The following is a 19,826-nucleotide window of genomic DNA, read 5'->3' as shown; positions in this document are numbered from 1 at the left end:
GCGTCTCGCCCGTGGATACCTCAGGCCCAATTCCCAAGGACCCTTCACCCAGGGTATCCTCCCCCACTTGTCCACCCCCAGGTTCTGGCTCCAACAGCGGTGGCTGTCACCTGGTCACCTGAGACAAGGTTCCAGGGGGAATAGGAGTGAGAATACCCTTAGGTTTCTCACAGAATGGAGGCCCAAGCCCTGACGAGAGGATACTCCCAATGCAGACGGGTTCTCTTTGTCACAAACAAGCCCACCAAAGGATGTTCTCATTTATGAAAACAAATTGAATGATGGCCAACGTATTGACCTCCCATTTGTGCGTGGCACAGAACAGCCTGCGCAAGAAGTCTGCTTTCATCTTCTTCTCCCCGTTTAGATGGGATACACATGGATGAACATGGTTCAGAAGGCACCAATCCAAATGCTTACAGGTTAGAATGCACAAAGATGGAGATTTTATTCCACCTTGTTTCTTCAGCTAGAACATGTCTGTGGTGTTATGCATGAACACCTGAACCACTTTTCCCTGTATTATAGGGGGGGGCGGCCTGAAGTTTGGAAAAAAGGCTCTCAGTTCTAAGTAGTTCATGTCAAGAAGCCCCTCATGGGCGTTCCACCAACCGTGAGTTGGACAGTCCCCCCGACTCCCGCTCTGAGAGGGAGGAGTCAATCTCTATTGAGATTTGAGGAGAAAAGGGGACAATCTGAGGAGGTTCTCCTTGAAAGTCCACTATGTGAGAGAACTCTCGTTTTCCTTTGTGATGGAAATCTTCATGGGCTGAGGGTCCAACAGTTGATCCCAGTTTGCTAATAAATATAACTGAAATGGCCTCATTCAGAGTCTGGCTATAAGAAAAAGTAGAGTGCACAAGGCCATCAGTCCCAGAAGCCTCTAGAACCATCAGGCAGAACTTTGCGTCATGATGGAAAAATTATGGATTGTTGGTTTCAAAGCAAAAACAAAGAGGTGATGGCTGGAAGGTTTAGAATGAATCTTAACCTCTGGCATTGCTCTGGGCAAACCTCCAGACCATTGTTCTTCGCCTGCCAAGCCATTACAGAAGGGGAAAGATCATATGCAAATTAGGTTTGGTCCCACCCCAAAAGGGGCAGTCCAGCTCGAACTGCTAGGTCGCATCCCTTCTGCACGAGACCACAAGCATCCCCAAACATGTATCGGCCTTGTTGGGCCTCATCAGTGAGGAGTAGCTTGGGTCTCTAGGCCCACCAGCCATGGGACCCACGTCTGGGCATTTCCGTCCCACTTGGGGGGACAAAGCAAAAACAAAGAGGTGTTGGCTGGAAGATTTAGAATGAATCTTAACCTCTGGCATTGCTCTGGGCAACCCTTCAGACCATCGTTCTTCGCCTGCCAAGCCATTACAGAAGGGGAAAGACCATATGCAAATCAGACTTGGTCCCATCCCAAAAGGGGAAGTCCAGCCCGAACTGCTAGGTCACATCCCTTCTGCACGAGACTACAAGCTATTAGGGAGAATTCTCTTATAAGGCTAATTTCCCAAACCTAGTGAGTCCCCCAGCAGCTTTGCTGCATTTTTGGGGTTTGTTTTATCTCCTGCTAAGAGTGAGACTCTTTTTCCTCCCACTCTTAGGCATGCTTTGAGGTATGTCTTTGACTTTTTGTGTGCTTATAGGCTATGGGGTCTTTTACTCCATAGGGTATCATCTGTTTTTCATGTGTGTTACACAGCACCCTCAGTGCAGTAGCACAGGGGTGTCATAGTGACCCCCAAACATAGACTCCATACCCTGGGACTGACTACTGTCTCCCAGGGCATGTAAAGTCACCATTGACTTTACTAGTCCAAAATTGTGAACAGAACCAGTACAAACCATCATATTTTGGAAGTACTTTAAGGGGTTAATTTGATTGCCCCTGGGTCTGTTTTCGAGAGGGCACTGTCCAGTCCCCCCTTGTCGAGTTTTTGGCTGGTGGCAGTGGTTACCATGCAAATTATTCCACCTGAATATTTCCTATGGGATTTTGCCATTTGATTTTAAACGCACCACTTTTTGGTGCAATGTTAAAGATACCGCCGGGTTATTTATTTAATATTAAATCAACGGTTGGGTCTTTTTGCCAGAACTCTTTTCTAAAATGGCGTTCGTGTCCGTCTCTGTAACTCTAACCAAGGTCGAGTCCTTTGTTCCGCTTTTTGGCGGGCTTCTCCAAAGAAGCCCTCCAAATGGTGCCACTCTGTCTGGGTTCCACAGGATGTGTGGGGAGGAGAATTGGCACCCTGGACTGTGTTGCCTTAGCAACCCAAGTCACACTCTATTCTGATTGGCCCAGTGGTGAGCCGCCCGGCTCACCACTTAGCATGTGTGAGTGACAGCTAGTCTGCTGAATGGGGTTTTTTCTGCATAAAAGCAGGGCCTTTGGGACTGGAACTTCAGAAGTCACCACATGACCTAAGAATCCGAAGAGGGAAGAAGCTGAGCAATCTGCAATGACGACACCACCGGTGGAGCCCTGCTGCAATGAACTCACCACTTTCCCAACGACAAGAGAAGATCTTCTGCTGGATGAGTCTTCTTCCTTTGAGCTGGTGGGATCAACCAGTTCGCCCCTTTCGCCTTCCAAAGACGTCTCTTGGTCTACTTTGGCTCTACAGTGTATACTGCCTTTATTCCCTTGCTTTGAACTTCTAAAAGTGTTGGGAACTGTTTTATTTGTATGCCCTGCCCTTTTCTCTCCCTTTAACTTAACTATTGGAGTGCCATCTAGGTTACGCGCTCACATCTGTTTTAACAAATAGTGGTGTTTTAACTCTGACTTGTCTAATAGTTATCAAGGGAGGTGTGTATACTTTACCTAACTGTGATTTAACGGTTCCATGTGATAATATCGCCGCAAAAATAATTTAACTTGCTTTTGATTTAGAGTGCTAGTGTATTTCCTAAAGTGTGTTTTAAATAAATAATTATATACTTTTGATACAGAGCTCTGGTCAGTGTTTGTTTGCTCTACTGTGTTTTTAGCCCTATTGTGTATACTCTATATACTGCCCTACTCTTCTTGAGAGAAGTCTGACTGCTCAGCCACAGCTACCAGGTAAATCTGGGTGGTACAGACTGCTACCAATTGGGTTTACTGCTTACTCCTGTAGTCTTAATCTTCTTGCAGTGGTCCCCAAGGGAACTGCACAGGATTCTGCCTAACACAGGCATCCCCAAACATGTTTCGGCCTTGTTGGGCCTCATCAGTGAGGAAACCGCATTAATCTGTCTGAGAGATTGTCGCAGTCTGGTAAATGTTCTTGCTCTGAGATTCCCAAATCTTAGACTCCTGATCTAGGACAGTTGGAGAATTTAGAGTAGGGCCTTTGGCCTTACTAAGAGTTGCAGAAACCAACAATGCAGACAAGTTTCCCATAACAACAAAAGGTTAATACTTTGGAGTTTTGATTTTGGAATCTAGGGATTTGGAAATTATAGGCTCTGAATATGGTTTCAACCAATACTGCATTACTTGTTCCGTTAAGGAAACCTCCATTGCCAAAAGATGCTCATCCAAACAGGAACAAGAGAGCCTTGAAAAAAGGCCTGAATCAGAAGGCTTCTCAGAAGGCAATACATCTAAAGCCTGGTTTGCCTTGTAAATTACCATATGGAACTGCTTTTGCAGAATGAATAGGAGTTTCGTCGTCCTCATCCAAAGAAGAAGAGACATCATCAACCCTGACCACGTCTGGAGGAGGAGGGCCGATTGGTACTTCTGTCGGTACTAAAGGAGGAATGGGTACAGATGGTCCTGCGGGTTGTAAAACCTCCAAAGCTCATCAGACAAAACAGACTGCATGACCATAGAATTTATAGACTCAATAAAATCTGTAGGAGGCACAGAGGGGCCTGGTACAGTCTCTTCTTCTAAAGAAGCCATAATAGATGTAGAACCATCCACCAATGTGGGCATATCAGTCCTGGGTAATGAACATCCTAAAGAAGTGTTGACAGTATTTTGGTACACATTCAACACCACTGGTGTCGGTACCAGAACATTCGTAAAGAAAATTGTTACGGAGGGCTGATAAGCTGAGGGAAAGCTTCTCTCCGAAGAGAATTGTGGTATAGGAGAACTCTTTTCTCTCACAGGTGTCCCAAAAAGCTCCTGAGGAGGTACTCTGAAATACTTTGAAGGAGCGAATTGATCAGTCTCATAATCAGAAACTTGAATGGGTTCAGAAGGAGAACTATGCACACTCTCAACATGTGAAGAGTGTTTCTGTTTCTGCTTCTTATGTTTAGAACAAGCCTCTACCAGTCCCAAAGCCAGTGCTGAATGTGGCCTGTGGTCTTCCCTCATAAGGGAAACTGGACAGGATTTGCCTTGTTTTTCGATTGCTGGTACTGAAGTAACCGGTTTGGGAACTGCCCGGGCTGACTTAGAGGTACCGGGGCACTGGAGGGAATTAGGCTCAACCTTAGAATAAAGGGAGCTAGACTCCACTTCCTTGTAGACCTCGTACTCCTTAGAGTTATTTGTGTCTTTTCGAGATGGTGCAGAGGCAGTAACGCTGCACTCCGGTACCGTTTGAACATTGTCTGGGGTGAAAAGGTTGTCCATATTGAAGGCCAACCCCTGCAACTTTGTACTTTCTTGGGCCTTTCTGAGGTGGGGACCTTAAAACTGATACCGAAAGACGATGCTGATTCAGATACAGAGCCAGGTCCCGATTCCATCTAACTACTAGGATGCAAGGTTTTCCGTCCCTCCACAAAGTCTATGGTGGCTTATGGTACCAGAACCTTCTTCAACATGGAGACTAAGGGCCTCATCATGGGGCTGGGCAGAGCAGTAAAAATGTGGTACATGTGGTAACGGTACTACCGCCACATTACCTCTCCGCCCAATCCCGAGTTTGGCTGGAAAGTGGGAGGTTTACCTCCAGCTTTTTGCTGCAGGTAAGGTAAAAAGCCCATTTTCAGTGTAATTACCACCAGCGCTATTACCGCCAGCACTATTACCAATGGTATTAATAGTGCCAAAAAGCCCCATAGAGTCCTATGGACTCCGAATAAATAGGGATTAACAGCTCCACTGCAACTCGGGATTTTGCGCAAATTGCGCCGTACCGAGTTGCGGTAACGCTAATAGCATTGGGTGGTATTCCGTCAGGATACCGCCCAACTCGGGATGAGGCTCTAAACGAGTTATCAGCAACCTGGGCTTTATACCTTTGCAGAGCTGACAGAAATTCACCAGATGGAAGTTCCCAAGACGACTTGCACAGGCTCTGGGAGAGCCAGCCACTGAGAAGTGCTTACTGCATCCAAAGTATCCTTGAACCCTGTCATCCGCAGCATGCGTGGAGGAGGAAATATTGAAAAAGAATATTACCAATGGAATTGAAAAATATGCCCCTCTGAGAGGGGACACAGTAGAAAAGAGAAAAACAACACCCTGAAAAAGGGAGGCACAGAGAGAAACTCATCCAACTGGATAGTAGAAAAACTGCAACTGGGAGATGTTGGTTGGCAACACAGGGGTGGGGGCAGGGCTGGGCATGCAGAGGGATGCCCATGTGTAGCGAGCCCCGATCTAAAAGGCTTAAGGTGACAGCATCCTCTTTTGGAAAAGCATTTTTCCATCCAGCCTGCCAGTTGGCAAGCAGGGAAAGCAGGATGCTAGAGTACATGCTATACAACTCTGACATATGCCAAATGGGAAATAAATATGTTGAACATACCCTAAATATAGTTTAGGTGAGATGGTATATAGGGTGGAAAGGATGGATCAGGTATTATTGCAGAAAACCTTAAAACACCACAGGTGTGGCAAAAAGTCACATGGTGAAGTGCTGAAAACTAGATCAGGTGAATTAGGGGTACCAAGTGAAGAAATCAATTTTTTGTGTTCGGTCTTCAATATGCGGTAATATCACATAGAACCGAATTAGGAGCTGTGGGAAGGGGTGGAGGAAGTAGTCCTAAGCATGGGACAAAATAGAGAGGATGAGGACGGAAGCAGTAATACGGTTTTAGCAGTGGATAGGAGGAACATAGCCATGATAGTAGACTCAGGAGACAAGTCAAACTTAATATTGCTCAAAGTGTATGATAGTATGTTGAAGGACATACGCTTGTGCCCAATTAACATCAACTGGGTAGCTTTCAGTTGGAAAGGCATAGCACTAGTGTTTGATTCTAAACCAACAGGATATATAAGTGGCACAAAAGCCACAGGAAAAATCAATGACTGAGAAAGGTTAATTGACCAAAAAGTGCCTGAACAAGTTACATTCCAATTCCCCCAAAGTAGTCATGGTGTTTCAAGACACAGAGGACAACAAAATGTTCAGAGGCAGCATAGGGTGTTTATGAGGCTATTGCCAAAAGATTAAGCTATGCTCAGGAGCTAGAGCGAAGCTATAAATAACATGCCCAACATCCCCATCAGAATGAACGATGAAGTAAAAAGGGATATGGAAAGCTTGGAGGAAAAGGAACAAGTAGGTGCCTTGTTTGGTTGTGGTCCACAGAGAAACTGAGATTGTGTGTTATCCTGCATGCCCTTAAGAGATATGTTATCCCTAAAAAAGACCCTCCTCCGAACATCTGTGAAATTCTGACAGTTCTTGGAGAATGCATGCTGTTTCCATGTTAGACCTCACTGCTGCCTATAGCCAAATCAAATTTTACCCGTAGACTTGGAAGCTCACATCTTTTAGGCCACCTTTATCAGTACATATGCATGCCATTCGGTTTGTGTAATCTTCTTCAGTTTTCCATACAGTTATGTATTGTTTATTTTAAGGTGTAGAAGAAGTCCAGTTCTTTCAGGATGACATCCTGGTACATAGAATGGATGTCAGCGAGTATGACTAATGGCTGGAAACTGGTGTTGCAGATAATAAAAGAGTTGAATGTTCCTAGGTCATGAGAAGTGTAAAATAAAGAAGTGAAATATATAATATTTGGGCTAAATGATGTTAGAGAAGGGGGTGATGCCCAAAAAAAGACTTAATTGGGTCAATAAGAGATTCTTCTGAACCAAAGAACGCTCCTCATTTTTAGGAGTCGCAGATTATTATTACACAAAATGTGCCAATTGATGAAGAAGGGTCAGATGTTCAAATGCAAGCAGGAGTACAAGAGGGAGTTCATAGAGGTAAACAGTGCAGTGGAAGATGCACCATTGTTAAGTCATTTCTGCCACAAAAGATAATCCCACCAATGGAGGGGAAACAATTGAGATCTTGGGGCTGTCCTAATGCAGATAAACAAAGGAAGACAAGAAGTAATCGCATTCACATCCTGAGTAATGTTGGGCACAGAACGGTTTTACGCAATAATAGAAAGAGAGATGTTGGCATTGCCCATGTTCAGATTCTTCATATATAGTGTCCATTTCGAGATCAGGATCAACAATAAGCCTATTTGTGAAATTCTAGTCTCCAATGGTCTAGACAAAGGCTCATTATGGGTTTGGTGGTATTCTGGTGGTGAATCCACTAGAATACCACCAGACGGAATTACTGTTACCACAACTTGGTCTGGTGGATTAACCAATGGATTACAAGTGGTGGTAGGCAGAGTTAGTCCCCATTTTTTGGAGTCCAGAGAACTCCATGGGTATTTTGGTGGAGTTACCACTAACGGGAATTCAGCAGGTGGTAATTCCACTGGCTTTGCACATTTTTCGGCAGAAGGTGGGAGGATTTATTCCCTCCCAGCATGATGCTGCATGACGTACTTCATCTCACCACTGATTGAACAGTCTTTCCACTATTTTTGTTGCATTTGCTCAGTTTGTATTTCTCACTGATCATCGGGGATGTTCTGAGAAAGTGTTGGTTTGACAGAATCTGCCATGCTATATGTGCCATCTGTTAGGTACGGCAGGTCTGGGATTTTGTCCTGGATCCTATTTTAAGCATCAATGGCCTTAGGTATTGCTTGCTGACTTGTGATCCAGGTGGCAAAATAACCATAAATTGCAAATAATACTGATGGAGGTCTGATTGCATGTGATCACTTACTCCTCCAATTGTATCACTGCTCCCTGCCTCTTATGGATTTAAAGCATAGCTGACCATGGCTTAGTCTAGCGCATGTATCACATTCCTATTCCTTTATGCAATCTTTAGATTCTAAACCATGGAATCTGCTGAAAGGCCGGTCGGGGACAGCTGTTGATCTCTTTTTTGGCAATTGGTCCCTGGACTGGACTTGAAGCTTTAAAGGCTCTGCATGTTGTTCCAAGTATGAGACCCTGAGGAAGATGGGCCTTTGGATTATGATCACTGGACCGTACATTTCCACACTTTTAATTTTTTCCTCTGTTACTGTCTAGCTTTTTATGATACTATCTAGTGTAACAGTACTTTTTTGCTGTTACATTTACTGCTTGATATAATCGGTCATTCTCTGCAAATGACAACTCATCAAATCCCAAAAAGCAAAATTTGTAAATAAAAATAAAATGCAAAGCAATATTGTTAATACTAGACATACATGTTCTGAACACATACCTGGCATAGTGTTGTCCATGATGAAGGCAATGCAGCCACCAACAAACATTTCTGTGGTGAGAAGCACTGTTAATATTTGATCAATTTCTACAATGCCTGCAAAAAGTGAAATGTATACAAAATTAAAGTAGGAAAATGGACATGCAAAACATATACTACATTTTCAGTTTATGTTACAAAAAAGACAAAAACCCCTTAGAATTAAAGAATATACAGAAAACGGATAACCTACGGCAGTGCCCAGGGGACGTGCATGATGAGGAGGTAGGTCAGGTCTTGATGAGAATTTTACTCTGAAACCTCTGGAGAGCCAAAGGTTGCACACTCCGGAGTTAGACAATTCAAGATATGTCAATACAAGAATTACTGTGGAAGATGTGGGGCAGTCTGTGCCTGTCAGCCTGGGTCGGGGGCACGGTTAATAGATGGTGTCCCAACTTTGTGAGAGGTTTTTTTTCAGGCATATGTTCCACTGATGCAGCCTATGCATATAAAGCAATGTGAATCTGGTACATGGATGCATGAGGTGTGAGAAGATGTTGTGCAAGTGGCAAGCAGATGTGTGGCTGTGGGTGTAAGTGGAGATGGCCTCAGGTAGGGAAGGAAAAGTTACACTTGTGGGCAGAGCCCTGATAGGCAATGTATGAAATCATGGTGTGTGTAGTCGAGTATAGAGGTGTTTTTTGTGGGGCCAGGGGGCGAATGGGCTGCATATGACAAGGCTGAGCTCTTTCTCTGAGGGCCAGAACTACTGAGTGAGTTCTAAAAAGAGTATGATGGAGTAATTCTTTTTGCTGAACACTTAAATACTAATTATGATGTTGGCCAAGTGCTGTTGAAGGTGGGGATGAATCCCACAGTGTTAAGAAAAGGCTTGTGAATACTTTTGGATTTTTATGTAGCACATGTCGCACACTGTAAATGTTATTACATTTTAATTTAAGTCGAAATAAGGGATAGCAACCTCATTAAACAAATGACACAAAAACACGATACACTGTCTGCATGTATTCATCCTCATTTGACTCAACATTAAATATTCATGTGAGAAAAGGTATGTTAAACTTTAGCTTCAATACATGTTTGCATCTCCTTGATCAGCAATGATTTTTTTTAAACTTGTTTTTATTGAAAGTTTTACAGATAGAGAAAACTTATAACAGCCAGTGCCATATGCTTAGCTATAGAATTTGTTTCCATCTCTTTAAACATAACAAAGCCTTTGTACCTCCCCACTACCTCCTCCCCCAGACCTAATGGGTTTGAAGTGTCAGTCACATGTGGGTTTCATCTAGATCTTCGGGCAATCAGTTTCAGGGGCTATTTATACATGTTGAGGAAAGGTAGCCATTCCATCTCCCTGCTCGGGGTGAGGTTGCGTTGGGCTCCCGTGATGTTTTCCATCTCGTACAGTTCCTTGGCCTTCTGGGCCCAGGCGGCCTGTGCAGGAAGGGTGTGCGATTTCCATTTTATTGTTATGCAAACCCTGGCTGCCACTAGAAGGAAGTGTGGCTTGTCTGGGAGCTTTGTCCAGAGGTCCTCTTGCTCCTCTAGTCTGCATAGGATCAGCCTGGGATTACATTCTCGCTCTACCCCATCTAGCTGTTTAATCCATGTCAGGACCTCCTTCCAGTATTCCTGGACTTTAGGGCAGGCCCACCACATGTGCCAATAATTGGCTTGTTCACTGCAACCTCTCCAGCACAAGGGTCTGGCTTGCTGGAACATCATTGACATGCGCTTGGGGTCATAGTGGCATCTGTGGAGGAGTTTATGGCCATATAGCTTGTATTGTGCGGATATGGAGGTTTTGTGAGCGCAGGTGCACAAACATTTCCATTGATCTTGGCTCATTTGTTGGCCCAGGTCTTTCTCCCATTGTTTCCTTAGGGGGTCGTTCATGTTGGCTTGGCTGCCCACAAGTGTTTTGTATAACTTTGAGATGAAGCCTCTTGATGATGTGGTTTCACGTAAGAGTTTTTCAAATGGGGTTAGATCCCTTTGTAATTTGTCGTTCCATGTCGGGACTGTCAGGACATCCTTCAGTTGGAGGAATTGGAGTGGTCCTATAGGTTTAATTTGTATTCCTTCTTCCAGATCCTGGAGGAAATGTAAGAGCCTTTCTTTAGCAATTGACCTACTGTTTCCAGGCCGGCTTCGTACCATTTTTGGAAGCGTAATGGTTCTTGAATCTCATTTCTGATAGGGGGAGCCCAAATATGGCTCAACGGCGAGGGCCAGGTCGTGTGAGCCTTCATTTCACTTTTTCACCACCCTAGCTTCAGGAGTGGCCCCAACTTTTTGTGATCAATTACCTTGGTCGGGAATGACGATTTTGGGGCCCAGAGCCACTCCCCCAGTGTTACTAGCCTTAGCATGTAGTTTTCTATCTCAACCCATTGTTTGTTTTTATCCCCTCTCAGATGGGGGATCATGGCCCTAAATTGGGCAGTTCGGTAGTAGGTATAGCAGTCCTGGAGGCCCACTCCCCCGTCCTCCTTGCCTTGTATCATAGTGCTGTAGGAGATTTGTTGCTTCTTCCCTTGCCACAGGAATTTGGTGGTTTTGGCCTTAAGATCGCAGAGTGTAGGCAGAGTGTCTGGTGCTGAGGTGCTGGCTGGTTTCTTTGTCGCTGAATTCTACTGCTGCTGCATTCAACGCGATTTGTCGAGCAACAACAAGCAAGCCTGCTTGCTAAGGACTACAAATTGGTGAGAAAAAAGGACTACATTACTCAGCATCACTGCAGAGCCTCAGTGTCACCTCCCCCGCCAACGCGCGCTTGGGCTTCAAAACCTGCCTGCCCAGCGTAGCGTAGGCAGGCAGAGTGTCTGGTGTCAGGTGACCAGAGGATGGAGGAAGGATCATCTACAACCATGAATGAAGGTGAGCAAGGGGTAGCCCCAGGTCAGGCTGTTGCTGCTCTGCATGAAGATGCATTTATAAGTGAAGACATTCCTGCCCAAGAGATATTGTCAGTCTCAATGATAGTATTGTCAGAGAATGACACGCTGAAAAACCGGGAAATTGGAGAAAAGGAAAGCCCAATTATATCTAGGAGCAACAGTTCAGAAGATCAACCTGTTGATCAACCAAGATCAGCAAGCTTGCCCGTTTAACATCATTGTAGACATTGACTTACGTACAGCGTAGCGGAAGTCTTGAAAGCAGTAAAAACAGACCCTAAGACATACATGAGAGCGCTGCCGAAAAGGAAGAGCAGCCCGGAATATAACGCCAATAGTGGCTCCGAGAGTAACCATAGCTGGAGTCAAAAACCACAGCCAGAAGCAATGGCGTTTTTCAATGACCGGGGTAAGTATCTACAAAAACGCCCCGATTGGTCCATTGAAACATTTACCAGTTTGCCGGGTCTGGTAGGGGGACCCCCGAGGGGGCAAAGAATGGGCAATATTTGGCCTGAAAAGCATACAAATGTAATGCAAAATGGTGTTTCTAGGGGGAATGAAAAATGGGTGCCTCTGAGTCTGTCCTTCGGTGATAGTTTTAGGGGGCATAGTTTTTTCTTTAACAACAAGCCGCTGTCCTCTATAACCCACGGAAAACAAGCTTCCAGCAGAGCTGCAGTTAGCTCTGAGATCTCAGATCAAATGTTATTGGAAACCTCGTTAAATATTGAGGCAGAGAGTCAACTAAATTGGGACTTTTCAAAGAAAACTTCACTACAAGATGACAATGGCCCAATTAGGTGCACCAAAACAAGCCACAACGAACAAAGTACCCAAACTTTACAAGCAATAGAGAAATCTGGGTACAGAGAGGATAAAGCTTCACAGACAGTCGATGATGCAAAAATAGCAAAAGAAAACTCACAAAAAGCGCCAACGACTCCAGAATTAGTGGCAAAGGCACAGACATTAATGAGAAAGCCTTTTTTACAGTGGAAACGCTCACAGAGATTCAATCCCCTTTTATGAAGCTGTACGAGGCCATGGAGGGCACCTTAAAGGACCATAGTAGGGTGCTTGCCATGCTACATAGCAAGATGGTTTTTATAGAAGGCTTTGTTACTGCAACAGAAAAAAACCTGGAGAATAGTGCAGCGGGAGTGACAACTTCTACATGATATTCTTGACCCTCTAATCAAAGAGAAAGCAGAACAAAGGCAATCATGTGCCTTGATGGGATTTGGGAGTGGTCTAGCGGATAAGGCTAACCTAATGGACCCCTTCGAAGTAAGTTCAAATAAAAGTGAAAGTGGATGTGTGGACTTGACCAAAGAAAGTAACCAATTAACTTCGGATAGTGTCCCCCCGGTGCCGGAGGCGCTCCTGAGCAAGCAGGAGTCCAATACTGTAACACCAGCCCTAAGGTAGTCAGAAAGTCGACCAGGGGGCACTGGCAGTGGACACACTACCCTGGCTACAGTACCAGAAATCCAGGCCTTAAATGATAACATAGAGCCTGCCATAAATACAATGGGCCCCTTGTGCAGGGAAGAGATTCAGCCCTCTCTTTTACAGCCGGAAAGTGTCAAACTGATAATCAACGCATGGACAAAGTGACAATACATCTTGTGTCTAGATTAGCTAAACAACATATTTTGGAAGACGCACATCACCTGTGACTCTTAGGGTTTGAGCTACAAGAGGAAAAACAAAGAATAGCACAGGAAAAGGGCCACCTACTAAAGGAGGAGTGGCATTATGAATCAGTGGAGAATCAAGGGAAGGCCAAAGCTGAACAAGGTTCGATAAAAGATGACAAAAACAGCAGACCGGCTGCACAGAAATTGCCTCTTGAGGGAGATGAGGCGAACTGGAAATGACTGGCGGGCATTCTAGCCGAAAAATTAGATAGGAAATAGCACCAAACAGGACCGTTAGAATGGACCCTCGTAAGTTGGAAGACCAGAGGGTCATCACACCTATTTTCTGATGATGGAAGTGATCTTGGGAAAGCAGACGTTATTTGCCTCAAAGAGGTGTGGCTCGTTGAGGGCCCTTTGATAGAGGGATATTGGGTGACGCTAAACCCGGCGATTAAAAACCAGGTGGGCTGTCCAAAAAGTGGGCTGTTAATGGCGGTGAAGAAGTCTAGGTTGGTCCTTGATGTATGCTTATTCCCCAACTCCTTCGTTCAGGTGGCAACAATAAAAACCTCAAATCATGGCCATAGTAAAATCTGAATACTCGTTGTGATAAAGATCTACTGGAATCCGTTGGATAAAAGAAACAGCAACATGGTCGACGATATAACACTGTTAATAGATGAAGAGAGGTTAAAGTGGAATGACCTGCTAATAATAATAGCGGGCGATTTGAACAGTACATGTATAGATAAGAACAATGAGCACATCTATAAAACTCAAAGAAAGAAGAGGAATCGCCTGGAGGAAAATGCTCCAATCAAGAGACCGTTTAATCTTAAATGGTATTCTAAAAGGAGACATTTCGGCCAAGCCAACATGGAGAGGTACGGCCAGTGATCAACTGTTGGACTATATTTGTGTCTCTTCAAATATTTTGTCGCTACTTAAAACACTGGCCGTAGATATAACTCAAAGCAGCGATCGTAATCAACTTAAATTAACATGCCATGCATTTGATTCAGCAGAACTACACAAGTATGTGCATAAGATCCAAGTAGATGCAGGGAAAAACAGACTACTTATCAGTGCCAACAAATTGCCGGAATTATCTCAACATCTACTTAAGGCAATCAATAAAATGCAGGATACAGAAGACTAACTTAGAATCAACTATCTCCCATTGTTTCAAAAATTTGAGGCTAATGTTCAAAGTAATCTGAGAAAACCGCAGATGTCTCATCGACTCATCTATGATAAAGTGATAACAATTAAGAAAAAACAGCTTAAAAAGAACATCCAACGATGGAAAAAAGTCAATACCGGAGAGGCTTCTAAAGAAATCCACAAGTTCAAACAAAGATACCATAACTGGCTGCGGCTTCACAAAAAAACAATGATAAATCAAGATGCTCATGCAATGTTAGCCACCATCCTAACAAAGAATACTGCGGCCACATGGGCCATAATTAATCAACTTGACGCACCACAAGATGCCTTATTGGCAACCCCAATTTCGTCTTCCGAATGGGAAACCCACTTCACCGAAATGCAATCTGAGGAAGAGGAGTCACCTTTGGAAACAAATTGCATCGTTTCGGCAATAATGAAGTTAGATAATAAAGATTCAAACCTACATATAGACAGACTCCATTGAAGGGATCATCAAAGGTTTGAAGAATTCAAGAGCGGTAGGCCCTGACAGTTTGTCCAACATCGAAGTGAAAATAAATCGTAAACTGTGGGCCACGCTTTTGCATCACCTATATGAAGGTATATTGAGAACATCAAATGTCCCATTATCTTGGAAATCGGCGGTGGTGGTCTGCCCCATTTTTAAAAAGGGATTAAGATCAAATCCGGATAACTACCGGCCGATTGCCTTATTGGATGTGGTGGGCAAAACGTTTGGATCAATATTGCTAAAAGTGTTGTCAAAATGGCGAATTACCTCGGGCCATCAAGACCCATGGCAAGCAGGGTTTGTGAAGGGCATTGGCCCTTCACTTTGTTTTTTTGATTAATGTGTTAAAAGCGACAATGATGCAAAAGAAAGGCAGCCAAATATATATGCATTTATTGACCTCTCTAAGGCTTTTGACTCCATTAAGAGAAACTTGCTATGGGAAAAGCTTGATCGATGGAATTGCCTGTAGCAAATTCTGAACATCAGAGATCGCCATCATGAAACATCCATCAAGGTCAGATAAGGGTAGGCCTGAAACAAGGGTGCCGTTAGCGCCTGAACTCTTTAATCTATTCTTATCAGATATCGAGACTGCCTTCTGTGACATACCATCATTTCCCCCAAAAATCGGAAAGAATGAAATTGGAAGACTTCTGTATGCCGATGATATAGTGGTAATTGACCAGACTCCGATAGGCTTGCAGCGTCAGCTCGACTCCATTCAGAAATATCTGGAGGAAAATAAACTAACAATAAATCCAGCAAACTCAAGGATTATGGTTTTTGGCACAGAGAACAGTGGAAGAGGGAAAAAGAACTATCCCTGGACCCTAAAAGGGCAACGAGTTTACATAGTGAAAGAATTCACTTACTTGGGCGTCTGCATTAATAAAAGCAGATGGGAGGCACTGAGAATGGAGTCATTGCAGAAAAAGGCCAAAAATTTGGCGGCACAAGGCAGAATTCTATAAAACAAATATTGTTGATACTCGCTTGCCCCGTTGGTACAATTTTTCTGATTGAAAGTTACGCCTATTTTGACATACGGGCGGTGACATCATTCATGCTGCCGGAGGAGATTTGTCCCTGGCTAGAAGGACTCTTCTGGAGAATTGTTATGGGTCTGCCAAAGAGCACTCCCATGGCCATTATTAGAAGAGAGTTTGCATAAACATCCCTTAAAGCAATATCTTTATGGAAATCTTTGTCCTTCTACCGAAAATGTATAGAGGAATAACCGAAGGGAGGTTTTGCAACATTAAACTGGCTTTACAGGACTCTAGTGAGAAGCATTTAAAACAATGGGAGAGTATCTGCCGGACGTCTCTAATGAATATGAATGAAACATCAGACTCTCTACTTCAGGGCCCTGATCAGTTGTCTGGAGATGATTGGATAGATACGCAATAATCTTTATACAAATACAAATATTATGAAGGTTTTTGGTTCTTGCCCCAGAAACTAAATGTCTTGCCATGATATATAAACATGTTTCCGAATCCATTTTTAAGGCTGCAATATCTACGTCTACGCCTGAACCTATTTCCATCTAATCTGCGGATAATTGAGAGGAAAGGAGCAAATATCATTCCTATATGTAGACTATGCCGCCAGGAAAATGTGATCGAATCCATTCAACATCTGCTTTTGAGGTGTCCTGAGTTATCGGCTGAAAGAGAACTGGAAATGGGTGAAATTCTGAGGCAATATCGCTGCAGGTCTACGGAGGACTGGTGGTGGATGATAATTGAGGAGGAAAAAACACATCTTATATTAGGCGTGGCAAAACTTTTAATTCTAATTCAGGCAAGACTTGAAGAAACCGTCCAAAAAGCCAATACGACTACTTGAGCTTATATGAAGTGTCTGGTACCCAAGGACGTTATCTGGTTTAGAGGATTATTAGACTATGTGATTTTAATTCTGTCTTAATTTATTATATCTTTTGATGTTTTTATGACAGTTGGTTTTCATTGTTTTTATTGCATTTCTTTTCTGGTTTAATTTATTTCATGAAAGTAATGAATTTGTTAACTTTGGCGAAAGGCTTTCTAAATTGCAAACCATAAAAATGCCAAATAAAAAAGATCGAAGAGGTGTAGAGGTGTATGCTTGGGATTTCTATTGGGAGCATTTGATACAGGTAGAGGAGCTTGGGGAGGATTACCATCTTCATTGCGTTAAGGTGCCATAGGCAGGATATTGTCAGCTTCTCCCATCTATCTATTACCTGGTATTAGAGCAGGTTATTGCTAATTCTACAGGGATTTAATGCTCTGCTCTGGGTGCAGAGCATTAAATCCCTGTAGAATTAGGCATAACCGGCTCTAATACGAGGTAATACACATGTAGAAAACACCTAATCTGGTTAGCCAGATAAGAAAGACAGAGCACACCGATCTGTCAGAAACGACGACCTCCATGATGCTCCGCGTACGAAATGAGTGCAGAAAGAGGCCGGCATAAGTCACACAGGTTAGATTTGGAAAGTATGCATAGAGGAATATCCAGGGTAGAGCTCCAAATCGGTGCACAACCATAGAAACTGGTCTGAATATGTGACATTATAAATATAGATGACACTGCATGGGTGCAAACTTATTTCGAGAAACTACAACCCCCATAATGCTATGTGAAGAAAACGAGTGGGAAAGGGGCCGTTATGAGCCGTAATAGATCACTTGTAGCAGCACCCATGGGTGATTATTAAATTAAATTACCATGTTACCTGGTAGTGCTGCCAAAAGAACTGACAGAATTTTTCATTAATAAAATATCGTAGTGACATGGCCATAGAAAGAGGACTAAAGAGAGGAAGGCACCACATGACTTCATAAGCACGTACGTGTCATTTGTCAAACGGCCGCACCATCCGAAGTATGGAAGGAACGGAGAGAGCAACACAGGCGCACTGACAAAGGTAAGATGCGACCCGTGAGGCAGATAATGTAGAATTATAGCAGGTGGTCTCGCGGGAGGCAGTCCCCAAGACGAGCCAGTAAATGTAACACTAGAAAACTGAGAGACCGCATAAAGAGAGAGAACGCGACCCGCGAGCCCACATTCCAGAATGGGAGGAGTATCACCTTGAGGGAAAAAGTGCCCACCAAATATCCATTTGTTTCCAGGAGGCACGAAACGCAACACTTGGAACTTGGATAAACCGCTATAAATATAGTGGGAAAGAGCTTAGAACAGAGATAAATAAATGAATGCATGTTCCGAATAAAAGTGTGGAGTTGGAGTAGATCAGTACTATGTGAACGGTGTAGACATCAGGACTTAAAGTAACCCTGCATTTGTATGTCCCTCCAGCAGGTCGCATAATAACCTATTAAAGAATATCTTTAGAATTGGAAATTGAGAACATCCATCACCCATCCTCAACACTCAGACCAGAATAGGTGGCCCAGTAACCAAGAGCAGCCACACAAATGGTAAGCAAATTCTATGGATAATTGGAACACACAAAAATTACCCCAGAAGAAATGATTGTTGTACAACTGCTGGTAATCAGATAGACTGAGTCCCTGATTATCCTTTTGCAGGGTCACTACATGGAGTAGGAGACGCACTTGAGGAGTTTGAATACAAAAGAAGAATTTCTAAACAATCAAGAACGGTTAAGAACACCAGGGCAGAACACAGGTTCACCTTTGGTGACTTGAGTAGATGTACTAAAGAGACAAAAAGTGATGGTTCTCCCTTTTATGTATTCCATTTTAGGGAACTGGAAATTAAGACGCCTACATAAGGAAACACGAGACGCTTTCCCCTGAAAAAGAATATGGAGCTCAAGTCATAAAGAAGATTGTCTTTTTTTAAATGTTTAAGACTTGATAACTGATGTCAAGCTAGAGTCCTGAAGAAAGCAGATAGTGAAACTGATTCCGCTGAAACCGGTTGACAAAAGAAGTTCAGGGTGATGACCAGACCTCCAAGATAGGCTGAATAATTAACAAGCTCGGCTGAATGATATCCTTTTAAGAGAAAGGTTTAGCTCTGTAAAATGAAAAGTGTGAACAGATATATACACACACACCTATCAATCTTCAAACTAGATTGTATTTTTTTAACAACATGCAATATGATTGCTCGTAATTGATAAGTCAGACGGAAAGGAAGCAATATGAATAAAAAAGAACAGAATTGACTTCCGAAAGTGTGCACCTATTTTTAGATGTTAGAGAAAGTTATGAGAGAGGGTAGAGCGAGTCTCTTATCTATCTCCTAACCTAGATAGGTGTTACACCAGCGCTTACTAGGGAGCGAGTATCCATCTGAGGGATATTAAGACTCAGATCAGGGATGTTTAGTTAGCCATAGGTGACTATAGATGTAGAAGTTGTAACTTAATGTGTTCTGTCTGTGTTGTAATAAACAGTAGATGGGTTCAGACAGAATTTGTAGCCCTGCGACTTTAGTTGTAATTTACAATCTTTAACCCTGCCCACTTCCTGTATTCTTTTATGACTTGGAGGATTCTTGGTATGGAGGCTGGGGGGTTAGCCAAGTAGAGGAGTCCTCGGCGTGGCCTGCGCGCATGCTGTGAAGACATGCTCCTGCGGAGCTCCGTCCGTGATCCTTTCATATAACAAGAATATCGCTGTAATGGGTTGGTAATCCAGAAACGGACCGGACGGAACGGAAGGGGAACCACTTCCCGACACTCGCCCTGACTCCCGGCCCGAATCGGAGAAGCAAAGCCAGAAAACGTGAAGCCCAAACTTGAGCCCCTGGGGCCCGCAAGATGGCGGCGCCCGTTGCGCGCCAAGACTAGAGCTGCGACCAAGTGCGACGTACTGCAGGGCGAGACGTACGCCAGCACTGAGGCTGCTGGGGCTAACTGATTGCGCTCCGGCTCTGCCTCAACCCTGGTGACTGCGTGGAGGAGCGGCAAAGTCCGGGTTTGCACCCCCTGGGCCTACGGAGCGATTGCGGTTGCCGGAGGCGGAGCTGACCGGGGCCTCGGGCCTCCAGCGGCTTCGGTGTCCCCCGCTGGAAGGACCGAGGCAGAAGCGGAGAAATTCGCCCCGCGGAGCAGGATCGGGCCGGGAGGAGCGTGGCTGGCGCAGCAGGTGAGGAGGAGGGAGCGGAGCCTGCC

The 19,826-nt window shown here is 44.0% G+C and overlaps 1 protein-coding gene across 3 annotated transcripts in view; it reads right to left on the bottom strand.

Moving 5' to 3' along the window:
- Positions 1 to 19,826, bottom strand: part of SLC23A1 (solute carrier family 23 member 1) — a 945,676-nt gene that overhangs the window by 95,203 nt on the left and 830,647 nt on the right. For all 3 annotated transcript variants that reach the window (XM_069654343.1, XM_069654344.1, XM_069654345.1), the window contains one exon: positions 8,487 to 8,582. In XM_069654343.1, the coding sequence (XP_069510444.1) occupies positions 8,487 to 8,582 (96 nt within the window). The remainder of the gene's footprint in view (positions 1 to 8,486; positions 8,583 to 19,826) is intronic.

The sequence above is a fragment of the Ambystoma mexicanum genome, chromosome 3q (genome assembly GCF_040938575.1).
Source record: "Ambystoma mexicanum isolate Mex_15411 chromosome 3q, UKY_AmexF1_1, whole genome shotgun sequence".
Taxonomy (NCBI): Eukaryota; Metazoa; Chordata; class Amphibia; order Caudata; family Ambystomatidae; genus Ambystoma; species Ambystoma mexicanum.
The sequence above is the reverse complement of the archived record's forward strand: the minus strand, read 5'-3'. Positions and strand labels throughout refer to the sequence as shown.